Source organism: Lontra canadensis, unplaced genomic scaffold (genome assembly GCF_010015895.1).
Source record: "Lontra canadensis isolate GAN:19392208 unplaced genomic scaffold, GSC_riverotter_1.0 scaffold24, whole genome shotgun sequence".
Lineage (NCBI taxonomy): Eukaryota > Metazoa > Chordata > Mammalia > Carnivora > Mustelidae > Lontra > Lontra canadensis.
Genome location: NW_022631018.1, coordinates 10,285,303 through 10,309,021, shown reverse-complemented (window position 1 = coordinate 10,309,021; position 23,719 = coordinate 10,285,303). Strand labels below are relative to the sequence as shown.

Here is a 23,719-nt window from a genome sequence, read left to right as displayed (position 1 = left end):
ACAAAAGGGACTGACTGCCTTTCCCTGAGAGGCACTGAAGAGAGGGGGCAGCAATCATTCACTTCTGGGACTGGAGATGGGGTGCCACCACTTTCACTTTTTAAAAAAAATCCTCTACAGCTGTTGGGGGGGACCTTCAGGGAACAAAAGCCACATAGAGAAATCCAAAGCAGCCCGGCAAGGGGCAATGCAACTCCACCCAGGAAAAGACACCAGAGAGTCAGTGCAGCAGGTGGGTCCCCCAGAAGACCAGCAGGAACATCAGGCAAAGATCCGTTTACTGATCACTCCGGACTGAAAAACTCCTGTGCTAGAGGAAAGTCATAGGTAGAATTCAAGGGCTTTTTCTCATGAGTCTTTAGTCTTTCAGTTCAAAATGTTTTTTCTTTTTCCTTTTTTTCCCTATTTAACTAGTTTCTTATTTATCAATTCTGTTTTTAAGACTTTTTAAACTTTCATTTTTTACATTTATATTTTATATATATACTCTTAATTTTTGGCTCCCTTTCACTGTATTCAATTATATGTAAATTAGACATAGACATATATAGATATGGATATATACACACATACATATATATATAAAAGTTTTTCTTTCTTTATAATTTTGGGATTTAGTGTCTTCTAACAAACAGACCAAAATACACCCAGGACAAAGTGGATCACCCTTTTTTGTCCACCTGTGAGATTATATTCTCTCTTTTTTACTTTTTATTTTTTTTCCCTTTCTTTTTTGGTTCTGACCTCTTCAGATTTGTCTAGTGTGTATTTCGCTGGGGTTGTGGTTGATATTTTTGACTTTGTACTCTTTGTCATCTATTCTTGTCTGGACAAAATGATTAGAAGGAGATGTTCACAGCAAAAGAAAGAACCAGAGGTAATACTCTCTTCCAAAGATCTAATTGATATGGATATAAGTAAAATGTCAGAAATTGAATTCAGAATAACGATTATAAGGTTACTAGCTGGGCTTGAGAAAAGCATGGAATACACTAGAGAATCTTTTAGTGCAGAAATAAAATCTAATCAAGCTGAAATTAAAAAATGCTTTAACTGAGATGCAGTCTAAAATGGATGGTCTAACAGTTAGGGTAAATGAGGCAGAAGAGAGAGTCATTGACACAGGAGACAAGTTGATGAAAAGCAAGGAAGCTGAGGAAAAGAGAGGAAAAACAATGGACCGTGAGGGGAGGCTTCAGGAAATCAGCAATACCATAAAATGAAACAATATTAGGGGCACCTGGGTGGCTCAGTCATTGGGTGTCTACCTTTGGCTCGGGTCATGATCCCAGGGTCCTGGGATCAAGCCCTGCATCGGGCTCCCCACTCGGTGGAAAGCCTGCTTCTCCCTCTCCAACTCCCGCTGCTTCTGTTCCCTCTCTCGCTGTGTTTCTCTCTGTCAAATAAATAAAATCTTTAAAAAACAAAACCAAACAAAAACAAAAAATAAAATAAAAACAGTATTAGAATTGGGTCCCAGAGGAAGAAGAAAGAGAGAGAGGGACACAAGGTATATTTGAGTAAATCACAGCTGAGAACTAACCTAATCTGCAGAAGGAAACAGGCATTCAAGTCCAGGAGGTAGAGAGAGCCCCCACTCGAAATCAATAAAAATAGATCAACACCTCAACAAATAACAATGAAGCTTGCCAATTCCAGAGACAAAGAGAAAATCCTGAGGGTAGCCTGAAACAAGCTGAAGGGTAGGAACATTAGACTGGCAGCAGACCTATCCACAGAGACCTGGCAGGCCAGAAAGGGCTGGTGTGATATATTCAGGATACTAAATGAGAAAAACATGCAGCTAAGAATACTTTATCCAGCAAGGCAGTCATTCAGAATGGGAGAGATTAAGAGCTTCCAGGACAAACAGAAACTAAAAGAATTTGTGATCACTAAACCAGCCCTGCAAGAAATATTAAAGGGGATCCTGTAAACAAAGAGAGAGCCTAAAAGGAACATATACCACAAAGGAATAGAGACAATATACAGAAACAGTGACTTTACAGATAGTGCAGTGGCACTAAATTTATATCTTTCAATAGTTATTCAGAATGTAAATGGGTTAAATGCTCCAATCAAAAGACACAGGGTGGACGCCTGGGTGGCTCAGTGGGTTAAAGCCTCTGTCTTCGGCTCAGGTCATGGTCCCAGGGTCCTGGGATCGAGCCCCACATAGGGCTCTCTGCTCAGCGGGGAGCCTGCTTCCTCCTCTCTCTCTCTGCCTGCCTCTCTGCCTACTTGTGATCTTTATCTGTCAAATAAATAAATAAAATCTTAAAAAAAAAAAAAAGACACAGCGTATCAGACTGGATATAAAAAGCAAGACCCATCAATATGCTGTCTATAAGAGACTAATTTTAGACCCAAAGTCACCTCCAGGTTGAAAAGTGAGGGGAGTGGAGGACAATTAATCATTTTAATGGACATCCAAGAAAAGCTGGGATAGCAATCCTTATATCAAACAAATTGGATTTTAAACCAAAGACTCTAGCAAGGATTGAAGAGAGACACTATATCATACTTACAGGGTCTATCCAACAAGAAGTTCTAACAATTTAAATATTTATGCTCCTAACTTGGGAGCAGCCAATTATATAAACCAATTAATAATAAAATTGAAGAAACACATTGATAATAATACAATAATATTGGAGACTTTAACACCCATTCACAGCAATGGACAGATAACCTAAGCAGGAGATCAACAAGGAAACAAGGGCTTTGAATGACACACTGGACCAGATGGACTTCACAGATATATACAGACCACTCCAATCTAAAGCAACAGAATACACATTCTTCTCAAGTGCACATGGAACATTCTCCAGAGTAGACTGTATAGTGGGTCACAAATCAGGTCTCACCAAGTACCAAAGACTGGAATTATTCCCTGCATATTTTTAGACCACAATGCTTTGGAAATGGAACTCAATCCCAAGAGGAAATTTGGAAGGAACTCAAATACTTGGAGGTTAAAAAGCATCCTACTAAAGAATGAATGGGTCAACTAGGAAATTAAAGAAAAGTTTAAAAAATTCATGTAAACAAATGAAAATGAAAACACAATTGTTCAAAACCTCCCGGATACAGCAAAGGCATTCCCAAGAGGGAAGTACACATCAATACAAGCCTTTCTCAAAAAATTAGGAAAGTCTTAAACACACAAGCTAACCTCCACCTAAAGGAGCTGGAGAAAGAATAGCAAATAAAACCTAAACCTAACAAGAGAAGAGAAATAATAAAGATTAGAGCAGAAATCAATGGAAAAGAAACCAAAAGAACAGCGGAACAGATCAATGAAACTAGAAGCTGGTCCTTTGAAAGAATAAGATTGATAAATGTCTAACTAGACTTATCAAAAAGAAAGTAGAAAGGACGCAAATTAATAAAATCATGAATGAAAGAGGAGAGATCATGACTAACACCAAGGATATACAAACAATTTTAAGAACATTCTATGAGCAACTATATGCCAACAAAATAGGCAATCTGGAAGAAACTGATGCATTTCTAGAAGCCTATAAATTACCAAAACGGAAACAGGAAGAAATAGAAAACCTGAATAGACCCATAACCAGCAAGGAAATTGAAGCAGTAATCAAACATCTCCAACAAATAAGAGCCCAGGGCTGGGAGGCTTCCCAGAGGATTTCTACTAAACATTTAAGCCGAAGGCAGCGGCTTAACCCATCGAGCCACCCAGGTGCCCCATCTACTAAACATTTAAAGAACTAATACCTATTCTTCTGAAACTGTTTAAAAAAAAAAAATTAGAAATGAAAGGAAAACGTCCAGACTCGTTCTATGAGACCAGCATTACCTTGAACCCAAAACCAGACAAAGACCCCACCAGAAAGGAGAATTACAGACCAATATCACTGATGAACATGGATGCCAAAATTCTCACCAAGATAATAGCCAATAGGATCCAACAGTACATTAAAAGGATTATTCACCACGACCAAGTGGAATTTATTCCTGGGCTTCAATGGTGGTTCAATATTTGCAAATCAATCAACATGATACATCACATTAAGAAAAAAAAAGGAGGGGCGCCTGGGTGGCTCAGTGGGTTAAGCCGCTGCCTTCGGCTCAGGTCATGATCTCAGGGTCCTGGGATCGAGTCCCGCATCGGGCTCTCTGCTCAGCAGGGAGCCTGCTTCCCTCTCTCTCTCTCTGCCTGCCTCTCCATCTACTTGTGATCTCTGTCAAATAAATAAATAAAATCTTAAAAAAAAAAAAAAAAGAAAAAAAAGGAGAAGAACTATAAGATTCTCTCAATTGATGCAGAAAAAGTATTTGACAAAATAGCAATCTTTCTTGATTAAAACCCTCCACAGTATAGGGATAAAGGGAATATACCTCAGTATCATAAAAGCCATCTACAAAAAACCCACAGTGAATATCATTCTCAAAAGGGAAAACCTGTGAGTTTTTCCCCTAAGGTCAGGGATGCCCACTCTCACCACTGTTGTTCATCATAGTACTAGAAGTCCCAGTCTCAGCACTGAGACAACAAAAAGAAATAAAAGGCATTCAAAGTGGCAAAGAAGAAGTCAAAGTCTCTCTCTTTGCAGATGACATGACACTTTATGTGGAAAACCCCAAAGATTCCACCACAAAAGTGCTAGAAGTCATACAGGAATTCAGCAACATGGCAGGATATAAAATTAATACACAGAAAGCAGTTACATTTTGGAGGGATGGGGTAATTGGATGATGGGCATTAAGGAGGGCACATGATAAGATGAGCACAGAGTCTGAAACTCATATTGTATGTTGGTTAATTGAATTTAAATTTAAAAAAAAGAAATGAGTTGGATACATATACACTAACAATAAAGAATCAGAACATTTCTATACACTAACACAGAAGAATCAGAAATTAAGGAGTCGATCCCATGTACATTTGCACCAAAAACCATAAGATACCTAGGAATAAGCCTAACCAAAGAGGTAAAGGGTCTGTACTCTAGAAACTATAAACCACTTACGAAAGAAATTGAGGAAGACACAAAGAATGGAAAAGCATTCCATGCTCATGGATTAGAAGAATAAATATTGTTAAAATGTCTATGCTGCCCAGAGCAATATATACATTCAATGCAATTTCTATCAAAATACCATTGACATTTTTCACAGAACAGGAACAATTAGTCCTAAAATTGGTATGGAACTAGAAAGGACCCCGAATAGCCAGGGACTGATGAAAAAGAAAAACAAAGCTGGTGGCTTCACAATGCCTGACTTCAAGCTCTATTACAAAGCTGTGATCAACAAGACAGTATGGTACTGGCACAAAAACCAACAAGTAGATAAGTGGAACAGAATAGAGAACCCAGAAATGGACCCTCAACTCTATGGTCAACTAATCTTCAACAAAGCAGGAAAGAACATCCAATGAAAAAAGGAGAGTCTTTTCAACAACTGGTATTGGGAAAATTGGATAACCACATGTAGAAGAATGAAACTGGACCATTTTCTTACACCATACACAAAGATATGCTCAAAATGGATGAAAGACCTAAATGTGAGACAGGAATCCATCAAAATCTTAGAGGAGAACACAGGCAGCAACCTCTTCAACCTCAGCCACAGCAAATTCTTGCTAGACACGTCTCCAAAAGAAAGGGAAACAAAAGCAAAAATGAACTATTGGGACTTCAAGATAAAAAGCTTTTGCACAGCAAAGGAAATAGTCAACAAAACTAAAAGGCAACCTACGAAATGGGAGAAGATATTTCAAACGACATGTCAGATAAAGGGCTAGTATTCAAGATCTATAAAGCACTTGGGATGCCTCTGTGGCTCAGTTGGTTAAGTGTCTGTCTTCAGCTCGGGTGGTGATCCCAGGATTCTGGGTTCGAGTCCCGCATGTGGCTCCTTGCAGTGGGAAGCCTGCTCTCCCTCTGTCTGCCACTCTCCCTGCTGTGCTCTGTCTCTCCTTCTCTCTCCTCTCTCTGACAAATAATTAAATAAATAAAATCTAAAAAAAAAAAAAAAAGAAAGAAAGAAAGAAAAGAAAATCATTAAAGATCTATAAAGCACTTATCAAACTCAACACCCAAAATACAAATAGCCCAGTCAGGAAATGGGCAGAAGACATGAATAGATACTTCTCCAAAGAAGACATACAAATGGCAGCAGACACATTGAAAAAATGCTCCACGTCACTTGCCATCAGGGAAATATAAATCAAAACCACAATGAGATACCACCTTATACCAGTTAGGATGGCTTAAATTAACAAGTCAGGCAACAACAAATGTTGGCAAGGATGCAGAGTAAGGGGAATCTTCTTACACTGTTGGTGGGAATGCAAGTCCATGCAGCCACTGTGGAAAACAGTATAGAGTTTCCTCAAGAAGTTAAAAATAGGGCTACCCTATAACCCAGAAACTGCACTAGTAGGCATTCACTCCAAAGATACAAATGTAGTGATCTGAAGGGGCACATGCACTCCAATGTTTATAGCAACAATGTCCACAATAGCCAAACTGTGGAAAGAGCCCAGATGTCCAAGGACAGATGAATGGATAAAGAAGATGGGGCATATTTATACAATGGACTATTACTCAGCCACCAGAAAGGATGAATACTTACCCTTTACTTCAGTGTGGATAGAACTGGAGGATATATGCTGAGCGAAATAAGTCAATCAGAGAAAGACAATTTATCATTTGGTTTCACTCATAAGTGGAATATAAGAAATAGTGTGGAGGATCATAGAGGAAGGGAGGGAAAACTGAGTGGGAAGCCATCAGAGAGGGAGAAAGACTACAAGATACTCTTAACTATACGAAACAAACTGAGGGTTGCTGGAGGGGGGGGCGATGGGGTAACTGGGTGATGGGCATCAAGTAGGGCACATGATGTGATGAGTGCTGGGTGTTATATGCAACTGAGGAATTATTGAATGCAACATCTGAAACTAATGATGTACTACCTGTTGGCTAATTAATTTTAAATAAAATAAAAATAAATAAATAAAATAAAGTGTGTTTATTTACATTTCAGAGGGAGAAAGGGCCTGATTTAACTTCTGATATAAATTAAATTTTACAGTTTTGCAATAATGGAGCTGGCCATTTTCCTAGTAGTCACTGTCACCTAAAAGCATTTGTTGTGTTAGATGCCAGTAACTCTGTATGAAATGAACTGTTGTCCAGGAGTAAAAATTTTTCTGTAATCTTCAAGTTTCTTTCATCTGGTCTAAAAATGAAATATACATGAGACAGATTAACAGGAGAAGAAAAAAAACCCAAATTTTAATCATGTACACATGGAGGGTAATGAAATTTGAGACCTAAGGAAATTGAAACCTACGGAAATGACCACAGCAAGAAGTTTTTATACTTCTTAGTCGAAGAGACAATAAATTTGTGAGGACTAGAAAGGAAAAAGAAAACTTATGGTCAGGAGCTTCAATTAGTAAGAATTTCTAAACAGAATGTGGGCTGAGGTAGTAAATGAGTAAAAAGTAACAGGGTTTGTTTATACGGCCTTCTTAGGCTCTAAATTCTCTACTTCTGGTGATAAGGATTCCCTATCTCTCTACCTCCTGGTACAGCGAGGGTACCTTCCACAAAGGAGATTTATTTCCCATTTTTCAAAGTGTTCCTTCAGTAGCTTTAATTCAAAGTAATCAACATGCCATTACGGCACACTTGGGGGACAACCTGCCCTGGGCCCCTACACTGCCAAGTAAAAATTTTTTTTAGGTACCGAGGGTGTTATAAAGTAAAATCCAGTCCCTGGCTTCAGGACGCTCAAATCTAGATGAGGGACAAAATATAAAGAAAAGCTAGGTAGCCGCCAGGCAATGTTCAGCGAGTAGCTCCAAGGGTGTTAATGGTCAGAAGAGGATGATAGCTCTAGGGGCTCCAATTATAGAGATAGACTAAGGAAGGGAATGGGAATGGAGTTGACCTGGACCATACAGAATGGGTGGGATCTGGCTAAATTAAGGGAAGATGCAGAGATCATGAGTCAGATTGCATGATAAACACAAACGTGGCATATTAGAGGCCTGGAGAGGACTAATATGGTGTGATTTCCTCTTCCCTGTGCTAGTCCTCCTCTGCTGTTGGTATGGCCTCCAGTCCACATACTCTATTAGCACCCTCATACTCCCAGGCCTGGGAATCAGGAATTTGTCTTGCCAATACATACAAACTACCATGCTCATGTATTTTTGTAATTTATAGTAAGAACAATACATCTGGCTTTCTCAACAAAGTTTCTTGCACAGAGCTTCTCAAACCTTGGGACTTTCCTGGGATGATTTCCTTATACTATTAATGAAATGACTTTTGGAAAGTACCTAGGGATGGGTTGGTTGCCAGAGGAACCAACCAACTGATGAAAGCATTGGAACTTTCAGTCCCCCACCCCATCCCTTCCATTTGGATTCTTTGTAAGAACTCAAGAAGCAAGACAAAAATACACAGAAGGGAAAACCCTGTGATTATTTTCTATGAATGTTAGACACACACACACACACACACACACACACACACACACACACACTATGTCTGGATGAGGAAAAAAACACACGGGAGGATTCTGATTTCCAGCCTCCTCTATTCCTCCATTCCCCAACTTAATCTCTACAACAGCAGAGATCTGGCCACTCAGGTGGACAGAGCACAGTAATAGTGGTGGAAGCTGAAGTCAAGTTGCTAAAGTCTACCCCCTTCCCCAAGAAACATGGTGGATTCTACATCTAGTAGCATGGTTCTGGTTTGCATCTTATGCTCTTAGGTTGCAGGAAACCTTTGCTCAGGAACAGCCACATCACTCTTGATAGCATCTTGGACCTTGGTTCCTGGATGCCATCCAGATATCATATTGCTGAACTGTTACTTATTCAAATCTCTCTCAGATGTGGCATTCCACACCCATAATGCAGCTCGGTCTCCTCTCGACTCCCAGCCAAGTGATGCTCCCAGTACTGTCCTCTCTGGCAGGGAAAGGTTTATGGTTTATACCTCCAAACATATGACATAAAGTATGATTCATACCTAAACTGGTCAATAAGTACCTACTATTGAAGGTTCAAGAGAGAGGAGGCAAGGTTAAGAGACTGGAATGATACTACAAAGGGATACTGCTGAGTTTTCCCTTTTCTGTACTCCATTATTTCCTTATGGAACTTTGTCAAATGAAGCATATGAATTTCGTCTAATCCTTTCTTTGGAAATATCTTATTTTACTTTTCATATATCATAGAAACTTAGAGTCAGAAATCTTAAATCTCACATAGTTGAATTTTCTTTCTTTTCTTTTTTAAAGATATATTAATTTGAGGGGGGAAGGACAGTGGGAGAGGAAGAGAGAATCCTCAAGCAGACTCCCCACTGAGTCTGGGCGTGGAGCCCCAAGCAGGGCTTGATCCCATGACCCCAAGATCACGACATGAGCTGAAACCAAGAGTCAGATGCTCAACCAAATGCACCAGCCAGGTGCCCCACATAGTCCATTTTCTATGGAATTCAGGCATCCTATCCGTAACACACCTGGTCCAACACAGATAACATCTGTTGTCTGGATATTGTCTGTTCGACTGCTGACCACCTCTGATAAGAAATCTGTCTCTTGCTAGGCCAAGGGTAGTTAGTATACGCCACCATATGCTGCCCTTTCAGGGCATTCTCAGAGTACTCTCTAGAAAGGGCTCTACAATCATAATTTCACTCTGAGAGCGCTTGCAGTAGCTCCAGGACAATGCAAGCAAGCTTCAATAGGCAGGATGGGGTCAAATATAAGATAACATGAGAACAAGATATAACTCTGAGGACAGACATGCGTTGATGGACAATGGCTTTAGGTAACATTTACTGAGTATATTACTGATTACTATTATTCACAGGTCAAGCACTATTTAAGCACTTTGTATTTACTAGCCATTTATTTCTCACAATAATTTCATGAATAATATTGTCTCTATTTTCTAACTGCAGAAACTGACGTACAGAGTAACTAATTCAAAGTCATGCAGCTGGAAAGTGAAAGAACTAGGATTTGAATCCAGGCCAACTGGATCTGAAGCCTGGACCCTAACCCCTATATAAGCTATCTTAAGAATGCCTGAACCATGTGCCAGGCACCATTCACTCATTTATTCCCCACAATAGCAATGTATTATTATGAAACAGCTAAGCAACTTGCCCAAGGTTGGGCAGCTAGTGAGTACTGAAGTGGGGACTCAAATTCAGGTAGCCTGTCTCTAGATATGCTCTTCTCCACTACTCTAAACCCCCTTCATGCTACGCTCCACATAGGTGGTGACAGTATCAGACACAGAACTGTGCCATAGGCAGGGAAGGCAAGTGACAAAATGGACAAGCCAGAATAGGTACCAGCTGGTGAAAATGTGTAGGGAAATTAGATACTGACTGTTACCCAGGATACCCAGAGGGCTCTCAATCCCATCCTTCTTGCTAAGGACTAGAGAAGGCAAATTATCTCTAGACAGAAGAAGCCTACACAATCAGAAAGAATGGCCTTGCAGAAGTACATTCAGGAAGCTGCCTCTGTGCAGAGAGGGAAGTTATGTTCAGATCTAATAGAAGACAATCGCCAACACACACTGGCTAATGGGGAAATGAACCTAATATAACCTGCCAGTTTCTTCTTTCAGGAAGGGGGTGGGAGGTTTGCAGAGATCTGAATGATCACTGTGACTATCTGGAATGGAGGTATGACAGGGCAAGTGAAGAAAGGTCCATTTAAAATTGTACCCACTGGATTCCCCTTCTAAACAGCTTTTCTGTGAACTATGTAGAAAGTTTCACGCTACATGAACTATTTAAAAAAATCACTCTGAAGGTTGCATAATACGTTGTGCTGTATATTGAGCAATGCAATTAGTATCTTTTTCCAAGACCCATAAAATAAACTTCTTAACTAAGACTGAAGTCCTTTGGAGGCCACATTTGGTTGTTTGTTCATTCAGAGAATATAGCTTAATACTCTGAAATACTATATAAATCAATGTTTAGAAAATCATATTTGCAGGGGAAATTTGCATGTTTTTAAAAAAAGGAATGGATTCATTTACAAAGCAAGTAATTATTTAAAATAGTCAATAATAATTCAATGATTGTTCGCTGCAGTCATTTAAGAAATAGCAGTAAATTTTCAGACTTGCCCTCATAGAGCTTACCTTCTGGTGGGGAGGGAGAAAATAACCAGAAAAAAAAAATAAGTAAAATACAGGACATTTCAGATAGTGGTAAGCACTAAGAAGAATTATGAAGGGAAGGGGACTAAGGAGGATGGGGCGGGGGGCATGTGGCAATTTATATAAGGTGGCCAAGGAAGACATTAAAATGCACATATTCCTTAAAGTTTAGGATTACGTAGTATTTCACCTGTACGGAGCGGTATCCGATATATATATCTGAGGCATATATCGGATATACATCACCAAAATAATAATATTAGGAGGCATTAAAAAGATGTAGAGGGTTTTAGGCTTCTAAATGGCAGCACTTTTAAAGATTAAACCCATAGTTAAATACTCCGGGTTTCAATTTCACTTTAATAAGGAGTATTTGGAGTCTTTCGGTTGTTTTTTTTTCCAAATTAGTTTCCTAAGTAGCAGCAGGCGGCACATTTTCTCTAGAAGACTCTCAAGGCTACGTACACGTGGTCTCGAGAGCAGGACCGGCTTCATTGTTTGATTCCCTGGGGCACCAGAGTCTGGAACATACACAAGTTTGGTACCTGGAGTCCCCGGAGCCCACTGCACCTGCGCGTCCAGTGAGCCGAGCTGCGGGAGGGGGTCCGAGGGAGAACCTTGAGTCACAGGGTCTGCTCGGCACGGCCCGTCGGTCCCGCCGGCCTCCGTCGTCAGCGGGGCGGGGGATTCCAACTTCACCAGGGGCAGATTGCTGACGAAATCTATGTGGGCTGAAGCGCATTCTGGTGTTTTTCCTCTGCCGAGGCGGCACGAATTTCTGAAATGGGGTCCTGTCTGCCCTAAAGGCGGGGTCGGATCCTGAGGCGCAGCTGTGCTGGGCCGAGGTCAAACTCGTCCTCGGCCTGCGTGTGGACCCCGCCCTCGAGCAGCCCCTCCGGCTGAGGAGCGCGATGCGCACCTCTTTGTCTCCCGCGTTTCTCCCGCCCCCTCGTTCTCAGTTCCGAGGGGCCGAGGTGCCCGGGCAGCCTCCCGCCCTCCCCTCCCGCTCACCCTCCCCACCCCCCCCACATCCCCTCCCGCCTCCACATCCCCTCCCGCCCTCTTCCCACGTTGTCTACTCTCGCCGACTGCATCTTTCCGCGGCAGAGAACGCGCGGCCTTAACCTTCCAGTCCCGCCTTCCTCCTCTCCACCCCGCAAATTTGCTCCCGCCTCATCCCTGACAGAAGCACCCCAATTGGCTCTCGCGCCGGGGGGGAAGACGCCCGCTGATTGGTCGGGTGACGCTCTTGGGGCGGGGCCTGGGGCAGGGTGACCGCAGGCCTGGAGGCGCGCGAGGACAGCTATTTCGCCCGCGGCCTCCGGTAGCGCCGGCTGGGTTTCGCGGGTCGCACCCAGGCTCACCCGGCCAGGGAAAGGGTTGCATGAGCGGTGGTCCAAAGGGTTGGGGTTGGGGTGCTGGGAGGGCCTCGGGTCCTGGGCGGGGGGTGCGGGGAGGGGGAGGAGGGCCGCGGCGCGGGGGAGCGCAGGGACATGGCACAGCTGGACGATGAGGAGGGGGGAGCGGTGGCACCCGGGCACCCGCCCGCGAATGGATACCTCCTGGTCCCGGGGGGCGAGCTCCCCGGAAAGCTAAGCGCCGAGCCGCAGAACGGGCTCAAAGCCGGCTGCCTGACCCTGAATGGAGTGTCTCGGGACAGCCTCGCGGCCGCCGCTCAAACCCTCAGCAGGCCTCAGACTCCGCTGGCTCCAGAGGAGGAGACCCAGACACGGCTGCTGCCCACGGGCCCCGGGGCCGAGGGCTCCCGGGTGCCCCAGACGGCGCTCTCTGCGCGGCGCTTTGTGGTGCTGCTGATCTTCAGCCTGTACTCGCTGGTGAACGCCTTTCAGTGGATCCAGTACAGCATCATCAGCAATGTCTTTGAGGGCTTCTATGGCGTCTCCTCCCTGCACATCGACTGGCTGTCCATGGTGTACATGCTGGCCTACGTGCCCCTCATCTTTCCGGCCACGTGGCTGCTGGACACCAGAGGCCTGCGGCTCACCGCCCTGCTGGGCTCCGGCCTCAACTGCCTGGGCGCCTGGATCAAGTGCGCCAGTGTCCAGCAGCATCTCTTCTGGGTCACCATGCTGGGCCAGTGCCTCTGCTCCGTGGCCCAGGTGTTCATCCTCGGCTTGCCCTCCCGCATCGCCTCGGTGTGGTTTGGGCCCAAGGAGGTATCCACAGCTTGTGCCACCGCCGTGCTGGGCAATCAGGTAAGAACTAGAGTGACACAGGAAAACCGGATGGATGGTTAAAGGACCAGATCAAGGCATAGGCCGGGTGAGCTAGGCATATGGATGGGGCCCTCAGGAGGCGGTTGTGTGTAAGTGCAGGGAAGGAGATGGGTCTTGGATTAAAGAGGGTATTTATTTGTAAGGACAGAACTTTGAAACCAGTTTGAAGTGAGCACCTTGTCATCTTGCTTTGAGAATTACCTGTAAAATAACTGAACTGGCCCATATATCCCTAACATCATAGAAAACTTGTCAGTGTAATAACCAGTGAGACTGAAGTAGGTATTTTTGCCATCCCCAGTGTATTCCTTGTAGAAGGAAGGTGTTGGATTCCAGGAAGTTTTTCTCCTTTTGAGTGATCAATGTGAACAGCACCTGTTTTATTTTATTTAGGCTTGTTTTACTTATGTATTTATTTTTCTAAAGTTTATTTATCTTTTGTAGTACTCTCTGCACCCAAGATGGGGCTGGAACTCATGACCCTGAGATCAAGAGTTGCACACTCTTCCGACTGAGTCAGCCAGGCTTCCTTCCTGTTTAAATTCATATGTTAGCAATCAGCAGAGTGCCTGGTACAAACAGTTATAAATGACAGCTAAATAAATGTTATGGTGGTAAAGACCTCTCACAACATTACTGAGTCCAATTCCAATTTTTAACAGTAAGAAAATGCAAGTCAGATCACAGATCATGGAACCCATTCTAAAAGGGTAGCTTATTTTGCCAATTCCCCCTTAAAGTTCTTCCTAGTCCTACTAACCTAACACCATAGGTTTAAATTCCAATAGCATTACTAAGCAGAATGAAGTGTGTGTGTGCGTTGTAATTGCAGATTGATTCTTTCATTGTCATTTAAAATTTGCATATTGGAGCCCTGTGATACTTTATGTACATTATGTTGAGTATTCATTCAGCTTGAGGAGAATGTAGTTAAAAACCTATATACCATGAACTTCACCTCTCTATGCCTATATTCCTACATGCTGTGTAACAAAAGAATGTTACTCTCTTACTTCCGATCTAACACTTGTTTCAAGATCACATAAGATTTACCTAAAATCCATAAAAAGACTAGCTCTACATGTTTATTACTTTATGCTTATCTTCTTTCTCTAAAAGTGCAAAAGAAAGGGTAGTTTGAACTGTAGTTGTTGTATATTCAAAATAATTTATAACTGATATTTTAGTTGGTTGCTTCCATATGTTTAGATAGGAACTCTTAAAGTATTTTTCATTTACAAAATTATATTCCATTTTCATACTTCATTGAGCATGACAGAAGTATTATTAACTCCATATCTGTGGATTATCTATTTATGGATAATAAATGGAAATGTCTTCTCAAGGCAGATTTCCCTCTGACGTTCAGCACACCTCTGCCTTCACGTACATTCTCCCTACGTGTTCTCGTCCTTCCCAGGCTACAGTAGCTGTGCACCTGTTCATGGCCCTCATTTTCAGCCTAAATTATGGAGTGATCATTTATATTAATATTCAACAGTACTGAGCATTCACCAAGAACCTGGAACCATGCTAAGTATTTTACATGCACTGTGTCCTTGAATTTAATAATATAAGGTAGGAACCATTAGTCTCTCCATTTTATAGATACAGAAACAGAGTTGAAGGGATGACCTTATTTTCCAGAAGCCACACAGCTAACTGATGGCAGCATTCACAGCCAAGTCTGTCTGATTCCTGCATCCTGGCTTTTCACTGTCTCTACTGCCAGGTCTCTAACCTGAGAGACCCTTTAAAAACATGGATCAGATCCTGTCATCTTTTGCTCTGCTTTGGACTCACCAGTGATTTCCCATAGTACCTAAAATCTAAACTCTTCACTCTGTGTTACAGAATCTTATACTAACATGTCTTCTTCGGCTCCTTAAACAACACTAAGCTTGAATTTTGCATGAGGGACTTTGCAGAAGCATTCTCTCAGCCTGGGATGTTCTTCCTCCTAGGATCACATTATTACATCCTTACCGTCACTCAACTCTCATTTAAACTCATTTTAAATTATCATTTTGTGGCCTTTCTTGAGGATCCCAGTCACTCTCTTATCACATCATTATACTATCTCCATACAGCGCTTATCACTGTCTGATATATTTATGCTCATATATTAATTGTTACTACTCATTTCCCATCCCCACCATTAGATTGTAAGTTTCATGAAAATAGGCATGTGGTCTGAATGTATACAGTTGTCTCACCAGCACTTAACACAGTGCCCAGCACATTATAGATTCTCCATAAAAATTTGTTGAATAAGTGGATGAGCTTCAGACTCATGTAGATACAGGCCAGCTGAATATTTCCATATGACCCAGCCCATCCAAATTTACCTCATCTCCTTGCTTATTTCTCCGCATTTCTATTGCCACTATCTTAACTTTGGCCACTGGCAGCCCTTACTTAGACATTGCTGGCTGATTTTCCTATCTGCAGCTCTTTTCTCTTTCCCTGTTACTCTCCACATCCATCCACAGTGGTCTTTCTAATGTGCAGATCTGTCCAGGGCACGCCCTTCTACTCTGCAGTGGCTTCTGTTGCCCGGAGGATAAAATTCAAACTCTCTAATGAGATGGCGGAAGACCCTTTGGATCTGCCTCCTGTCAACTCTCAGCTTCCCCTCTCCACATCCCCCCATTCCTCACATCCACATTCTTTCTCTGCTCTGAGGGGAATTGTCTGCTACTTCCAGCTTCTCACAAGGTCATGCTCTCCTCCTTCCTTTGTACATGATATTCCCTTGGCTGGGAACACGCAGATTTCATGTGGCAAACTCCACTTTCTTTTTCAGATCTTTGCTCCTCCAGAAACTTTTCCTGAACCCCAAGTCTATACAAAGTGGTCCTTCAAAGTAGTTTCTTAGCTAGGGCGACCGTTTGTTCAGTTAGCCAGGGATAATCCAGGTGTAGAGCTAACTATTCATTTAGTCCCTTTCACTCTGAATAGTGTTCTCATTGGCATGATAGATCCCATGATCATTGCAGGCTTTGTGCCCTCTACCTCTCCATCACTGTACTTACCATGCTGTCTTGTAATCACCTGTTTAATGGTCTCTATCCCGCTTTTTGTAAAGGAGCAAATGAAGTGTTTGGTGACTCTTAGTATCTCTCTCAGCCTCCATTTGGAAACCAGTCTAGGGCCCTTCCTCCTCATCTCCATCCCTGAAAAAATCTGCTGTCTTTCTCTTTTGAGCGCCTTTCATTTTATTTCTTTCATTGTGATCATCCTATCCAACCTTGTGTTTTTCTTACTAAGGCAAAATTCACATAACATAAAATTAACCATCTTAGATTATAGCGCAGTGTCATTTAATACTTTCACTGTATTGTACAACCATCCCTCTCTCTAGATCCAAAACATTTTCATTTACCCTCAAAGAAGACCCAATACCCACCAAGTTCATCTTTTCTGAACTTTACTTTACATATTTTTTTAAAGATTTTATTTATTTATTTGACAGAGATCACAAGTAGGCAGAGAGGCAGGCAGAAAGAGAGAGGAGGAAGAAGGCTCCCCGCCGAGCAGAGAGCCCCAATGCGGGGCTCGATCCCAGGACCCTGGGATCATGACCTGAGCCAGAGGCAGAGGCTTTAACCCACTGAGCCACGCAGGCGCCCCTGATCTACATATTCTTACTCCTCTTTTTGACTGTAATCATCTAAAGTATAAGAATGGTATCTTACCCATCTTTACAGCAGAATCATTCAAATAGTAGGAGTTTGTTGAATAGTGAAGGCATTTGTCAGCAACTACCCTTTAACAGTACAGTAGTGAGAAAAACCAACAAAACATTAGAACGTGGTGTTGTTTATTTATTTGGGTAATCTCTATACACAGTGTGGGGCTCGAACTCACGACCCCGAGATCAGGAGTCTCACGCTCCTCCAACTGAGCCAGCCCAGCACCCCAGAACATGGTGCTTTAGAATGTACACCTTACACCTTCAATACACAAGGTGTCTTCTCTATGCTGTATTAATGGCCAGTATGTCCTTTTTTTCTCTTATTAATAGTAGCTATTAACAGGATTGTTTATTTTTCAGCTTGGAACTGCTGTTGGCTTTTTGCTACCACCAGTTTTAGTGCCCAACACACAGAATGACACAGATCTGCTGGCTTGTAATATCAGTACCATGTTTTATGGGACATCATCCATCGCCACGTTTTTATGTCTTTTAACAGTAATTGGTAAGCAAATTATTTTCCCTGTTGCTTAAAGAGATAAATGCATGGCCAAAATATGGAAAACAAAGTAGCTGACCCTGAACATTTTCATGATAATATCTCGAATGCCATTTGCTTGTTTCATTCTTGCTGATGCATTTGTTCAGATAATGAATGCTACATCCCTAGGGATATGTTATGGTCAGCTACCATCTACTTTAATATCGTAAAGGGTTTGAAGACTAATTCATCTGATTTCTCTCCCTACTAACGGTTCTTCCCGCATAACCGTGGTTTCCAACATGCCACCTGCCTCCCGTTTGCATCTTCTTCTACATTTTCTGCGGCTTATGCTAACAAACCCAGGAACAAATCCTTGTCATGCTTTGAAATGATGCAAAGAGGCTGCAACCTTTTTTTTCTTTTTTAATGAGAAATCCTTCCAAGGATCCCTATTTTAACAATTAACTGGATCTGAACATGTTGACCAGTGAACGATCCTGGGCAGTGGTAAGCTGTTCCGCAGAGCCTCACACTGGCCACTGCCTGCTTGTTGGGCCACTCCAGCAAAGCACTGCTGTCACCACTCGTCCCTGAGTCCTCTCGTCGGGGCCTGTCTCTTGAAGCAGTCAGTCCAAATCAGCTGCAAGCAGCCATCATCAGTTTGGAAGAAGGTTTGGGAAGGTCTGCTTTTTAAAGTTTATTTATTTATTTTTAAAAGATTTTATTTATTTATTTGACAGACAGAGATCACAAGTAGGCAGAGAGGCAGGCAGAGAGAAAGGGGGAAGCAGGTTCCCCGCTGAGCAGAGAGCCCGATGCAGGGCTCGATCCCAGGACCACGGGATCATGACCTGAGCTGAAGGCAGAGGCTTTAACCCACTGAGCCATGCAGGTGCCCCTAAAGTTTATTTTTAATGGGAAAAAATTTTGCTCGCAGGGAGGACAGGTTTTTTTCAGGAATGTGGTTGATAGTATAACTGTAATATAGCCCTTTGGGCACTCAGTATATCTTAACTTGATTTGAGGAAGAAAGCAACTTGAAAGTTGAAAGATCATCTTTTATTCATTAATGTTTACATTAAATTGCATTATAGCTGGAGTTTTAAAATTTATAAGGTTAATTTTCACCATGGCTGTAATAGTAATGAAAAATTCAAATTTTGTGATCTCTAGATCACAAAGTTTTCAAAGGCGTGTAGGTGGAAGACTGTTTTGGTAGAGACTGCCTTTATAGATGAACTGCCCATACATTTAATTTACCTTCAGATAATGAAAAAAAATATTCTCTTGGTAGCATATAAAGTATTCTGACATGCCAAATCTCCTCATGGTTGTTTTTTTATGTTTCAGTTAGGGAGTGACATTTTTGCTGTGTATAGGACAAATCATCCCTGTACTATTTCAGCAGTTTAAAAAAGCTTTAAAAGAAATCTGCAGTTGACCCTTGAACAACATGGGTTTGAACTGCACACATTCATTTATACATGGGTTTTTTATAGTACTGTAAAAGTATACTGTAAAAGTACAGTATTTTTTCTTCCTTATGACTTTTTTTTTAAAGATTTTATTTATTTATTTATTTATTTATTTTTATTTTTTAAGATTTTACTTATTTATTGGACAGAGAGATCACAAAGTAGGCAGAGAGGCAGGCAGGAGAGAGAGGAGGAAGCAGGCTCCCTGTTGAGCAGAGAGCCTGATGCGGGGCTCGATCCCAGGACCCTGAGATCATGACCCAAGCCGAAGGCAAAGGCTTGAGCCACCCAAGCATGCCCCTCCTTATGACTTTCTTAGTAACATTTTCTTTTCTCTAGCTTACTTAATTTGAGAATACAATGTGTAACACATATAACGTACAAAATACGCGTCAATCAGCTATGTTATTGGTAAGGCTTGTGGTCAACAGTAGGCCATTAGTTGTTAAGTTTTGGGGGAATCAAAAGTTATACATGAATTTTCATCTGTAGGGGATTGGTGCCCCTAACCCCCATGTTGTTTAAGGGTCAACTCTATGTTTTTTAAAAATAAACTCTTAAGTCTACTTCTCCGGTAGCCATATTTGATTTGCTAGATAACATATAGTTTGTATATATTTTGCATAAATGGATCCTCTGTCAGCAGTAGGGATTATTAAAATGTAAAATCCTCCTTCCTGCGATTGCTTGTGTATCTTCACATCAATTCTGGTCTTCCTTTTTTTATTGTCTTTTCATTGCTTTATCTCTTTGGAAGAAATGAGAGAACAGGTTCTATATAAGATATCTCTACATGTGAAATTATATACATGACACATATGTGTTTAAGCATTTCTATAGGGGATGCTACAAATATAAGGTTTTTATTTCTCAAAGGAAGGGGACAGAAAGGCATTATTAATAGGTTTGACCTAGCACCTATGTTATTTGAGAAATTAAAGGAGACATATACATGTACATTATTACTAATTTATGCTCTCATATCTTCTGAATAGACAGTGGAGATGGAGCAGGGAAGAAAGGGCTCACTGTCAAGTTTTGCTTGGTGACCTGTAATCTTAACCTTAGGATACCAAGCATAGTATAAAAGCAAGATAATATACAGTAGTGACATGAATATCTTGGGTTGAAAATCATGACATTTATTTACTTATTTGTTTTTATTTCTTTAATTTTTTTTAAGATTTTTTTTTATTATTTATTCAACAGAGAGATAAAGAGCACAAGTAGACAGAGCACAAGTAGGCAGAAGGAGAGGAAGAAGCAGGCTTTCTGCTCAGTGGAGAGCCTGATGCAGGGCTCAATCCCAGGACCCTGGGATCATGACCTGAGCCGAAGGCAGCAGCTTAACCGACCAAGCCACCCAGGTGCCCTGAAAATCACGACATTTAAACAAAAAAATTTATCTGTTTTCCTTATTCTCAAATACTTGCTATTGAAGAAGATAGGGATTATTTTTAAAATCCCTACTTAAAGGCCCTTAATTACTAAAAGAAATCCAACTTCCTTCTAAATACTTCCCATAAATACTTTGGAAGCCCAACTAAATTTTATAAAGTAATTTGGCTTTGCTGTTGCTTTTCAGCAATGTGTCATGTACTAAATTGGTATTCAGCAGTCTTTCAAAAATACTATCTTGAGGTTTATGTCACGTACCACTGTTGCCCTCCCTCATGGAGCGTACTCGTGAATGTAGCATTTCTAAGAATCAATCTAAGCCTTCCACCAAATCTCACACTAATACCTCATTCTTCATACCCTACCCGATTGTGGCCTGTAGCATTTGGTGGTGTGGTAAGTACCAAACACGTTTGGCACACTCAATGCTGTATCATCTAATCCTCATAGGCATAGGAGGATGGTACTAATATCATTCCCATTTCGTAGAAAATTTGGTAGGAAAGTAGAACACAGCATTTAAGTGAATGTAATCTATCCATGGTCACAGTGAATACTAAAGGAGAAATTTGAGTCTAGGTACCCTAACTCCATATTTAAAATGTTATATATAAAAATATGTCATTTTAATTTTTATTTAGTCTTATTTTTATTCAAGTTTAAATTTCTCTTGTATAAGTGGTAATGCTGTTGTGTATGAAAGCTGTCCTTGTGTAGGAGGGCAGTAAACTCTGTCACTTAACTCAAGTGTCCAAATTGAAATCCTTAGCTTCCTGATTCACTAACATGAGTGGATGAGAGAAACCAGACATAAAGGCAATCAAAATATTTAACGTTAAGGTACTTAAACACATGCGTATATAACATATATGTAAAATTCTACTTTTGATTCTTATATTAAGGATATTTATAGATAGGCTGCTGTTGTAAACATTTAACAGAAATATGTTTTACTTACTCTGTAAGAATTTCAAGCATGTGAGATAAAGTCTCTGACTTTTGAAAGTAGGTATTCCTGGGGCACCTGGGTGGCTCAGTGGGTTAAGCATCTGACTTCCACTCAGGTCATGATTTCGGGGTCCTGGGATCAAGCCCCATGTTGGGCTCTGTGCTCAGAGGGAGTCTACTTCTCCCTTTCTCTCTCCCCCTACTTGTGCTCTCTCTCTCAAATAAGTGAGTAGATCTTTTTAAAGAAAAAAAGTAGTCCTGAAAATGACACTGTATTCTGCGTAGAATTCAAAAATTACAAGATTTTGCATATATTATATCATATAATCTTCATAAGAACTCATTATTTCCATTTTATGTATGAGAAAGCTATAGTTGAGAGGCAGGAATTGACTTCTTCTGAGTTACACAAAGATATGAGGCAGAGCCAGTATTCAAACCTATATGTATCTTGTACTAAGTTCATATGTGGAATGTCTGCTTGGGGGACAAATAATGAAATCAAAAGATAATGTTATTATCTAATTCCAAAAAGTACAAGTAGTCCTAAGCACAGTAGATTTCCTTCTTATTCTTCATGGGAGAAAGGGTTTGAATGTGGTGCCCCAAAATCCTTTGGCTACTTTGGAGAACAACTGCTTGAATGGTATTATTATTATTATTTTTTAAAGATTTTATTTATTTATTTGACAGAGATCACAAGTAGGCAGAGAGGCAGAGAGAGAGAAGAAGGGAAGCAGGCTCCCTGCCGAGCAGAGAGCCCAATGTGCGATGTGCAGGGTTCAATGTGCAATGTGCGGGGCTCGATCCCAGGACCCTGGGATCATGACCTGAGCCAAAGGCAGAGGCTTTAACCCACTGAGCCACCCAGGCACCCATATTATTAATAGTATTAATGTAAACTCTCTGCCCAGTGTGGGGCTTGAACTCATGACCTCGAGATCAAGAGTTGCATGCTCTACCGACTCAGCCAGCCAGGGGCCCCTGTAGTTAATTATTTTATTAGCATACAGTATTTGGTGGGGAGAGGAAAGAAGAAGTCTACCGCTTTTTAGTTTCAAAGGAAAGAAAAAGCCATATTTCATCTTTTGAAAGAAACAACGCAAAGTAAACAGAGTCATAGACCAGTGGTTTTCTGTTCCTCTGTTTCTTTTTCTTCCTATAGACTGAAACCTAACTTTAGTGTATTGTGTAGCTGATAGATACAGGCCTAATTTTGTTCAACAGGGCAGATGGCTACCTGAAACCAAATGCTATCACATCTTCAGAAAATAAATTCAGCAGAGCTGAAGACTAATCCGAATTGTTTTCTCTTTGCGTTTGAATTCAAATCTGAGCCATTTATACTTACTTTACCAGAGTAAATAAGAACCTAGTAAGAGATTGACGACTCACCAAATCCCCATGACTACCTTGTAAGCATGGTTTTTACATTCTGAAATTTTGTTTTATAACCACGTGAGTTGTGTATTACCACTGTTAGGAAAAAGAAATAGCTCCTCTCTTAACTAGGACCCAAAGAGGCTTTCCGGGAAGGACCACAGGCGTCCTCAATAGCAAGGAACAGTTAGGGAGAACAGAAGAGAAGGAAATGCAACAACTTAAACAGTGTATGTCTGCCAGTCCTCTGACACAAGGACGTTCAAAAGCAAATATTCAGGAGTATGTACCCTCTTGAATTACTTATGACACCTGTAAAAATAGAAGCCTGTTTTCAGATCTAGAGGTGTAATTATTGTATCAAATATTAGAAGAAAACAGATGCTAACTCAAGACAGTCCGCTAAAAGGTCAGCAACATAGTGGTTTGCTTATATCAGATGTTACTTGTAATTACAAATTGAAGTAAGTTTAGAAATGGAATTGTTGAATACGAACTAGAATATAAATTAATCTTGCTTAACTGAGAACGGAATAATCAGTGGGCAAGGTTGTGACATACTACTGATGGTTTTGCAGTTATGTGAATTGGCCAGATCTCCGAGTTGGAGTCCGTTTCAGAGGACTGGGAGGATATTCTTCAGAAATTAATGAAAATGAAAGGCTCAATCTATGACTTTAACTACCTCTTTAAGCTTAAATGGATTTCGTCTGCTCAGTAAGGAAGACCATGCATTTAATTACCTTTCCGTGTGTTTCCAGCATTCAAAGAAAAACCTCAGTATCCACCAAGCCAGGCACAAGCAGTTCTTCAAAAAAGCCCTTGTGCTGAGTACTCCTATAAGGAATCAATAAGGAACCTATTTAAAAACATTCCTTTTGTCCTTCTGTTGATCACTTACGGTAAGTGGTT

The 23,719-nt window shown here is 41.2% G+C and overlaps 2 protein-coding genes across 4 annotated transcripts in view; one reads left to right on the top strand and one right to left on the bottom strand.

Annotated features, from left to right (window-relative positions):
* Nucleotides 1-12,161, bottom strand: part of SPATA45 (spermatogenesis associated 45) — a 36,148-nt gene extending 23,987 nt beyond the window's left edge. Inside the window, exon 1 of one of the 2 annotated variants that reach the window (XM_032862778.1) lies at nucleotides 11,734-12,161. In XM_032862778.1, coding sequence (XP_032718669.1) covers nucleotides 11,734-11,930 — 197 coding nt within the window. In that variant the 5' untranslated portion in view covers nucleotides 11,931-12,161. The remainder of the gene's footprint in view (nucleotides 1-11,733) is intronic. The other variant, XM_032862784.1, reaches the window with a different exon arrangement.
* Nucleotides 12,162-12,460: 299 nt separating this feature from the next.
* Nucleotides 12,461-23,719, top strand: part of FLVCR1 (FLVCR heme transporter 1) — a 33,857-nt gene continuing 22,598 nt past the window's right edge. For both annotated transcript variants that reach the window (XR_004383286.1, XM_032862777.1), the window contains exons 1-3: nucleotides 12,461-13,404; nucleotides 17,483-17,627; nucleotides 23,569-23,709. Coding sequence is in view for 1 of the 2 variants with exons in the window: in XM_032862777.1 (XP_032718668.1) it covers nucleotides 12,682-13,404; nucleotides 17,483-17,627; nucleotides 23,569-23,709 (1,009 nt within the window). In the remaining variant the exon portion in view is untranslated. The remainder of the gene's footprint in view (nucleotides 13,405-17,482; nucleotides 17,628-23,568; nucleotides 23,710-23,719) is intronic.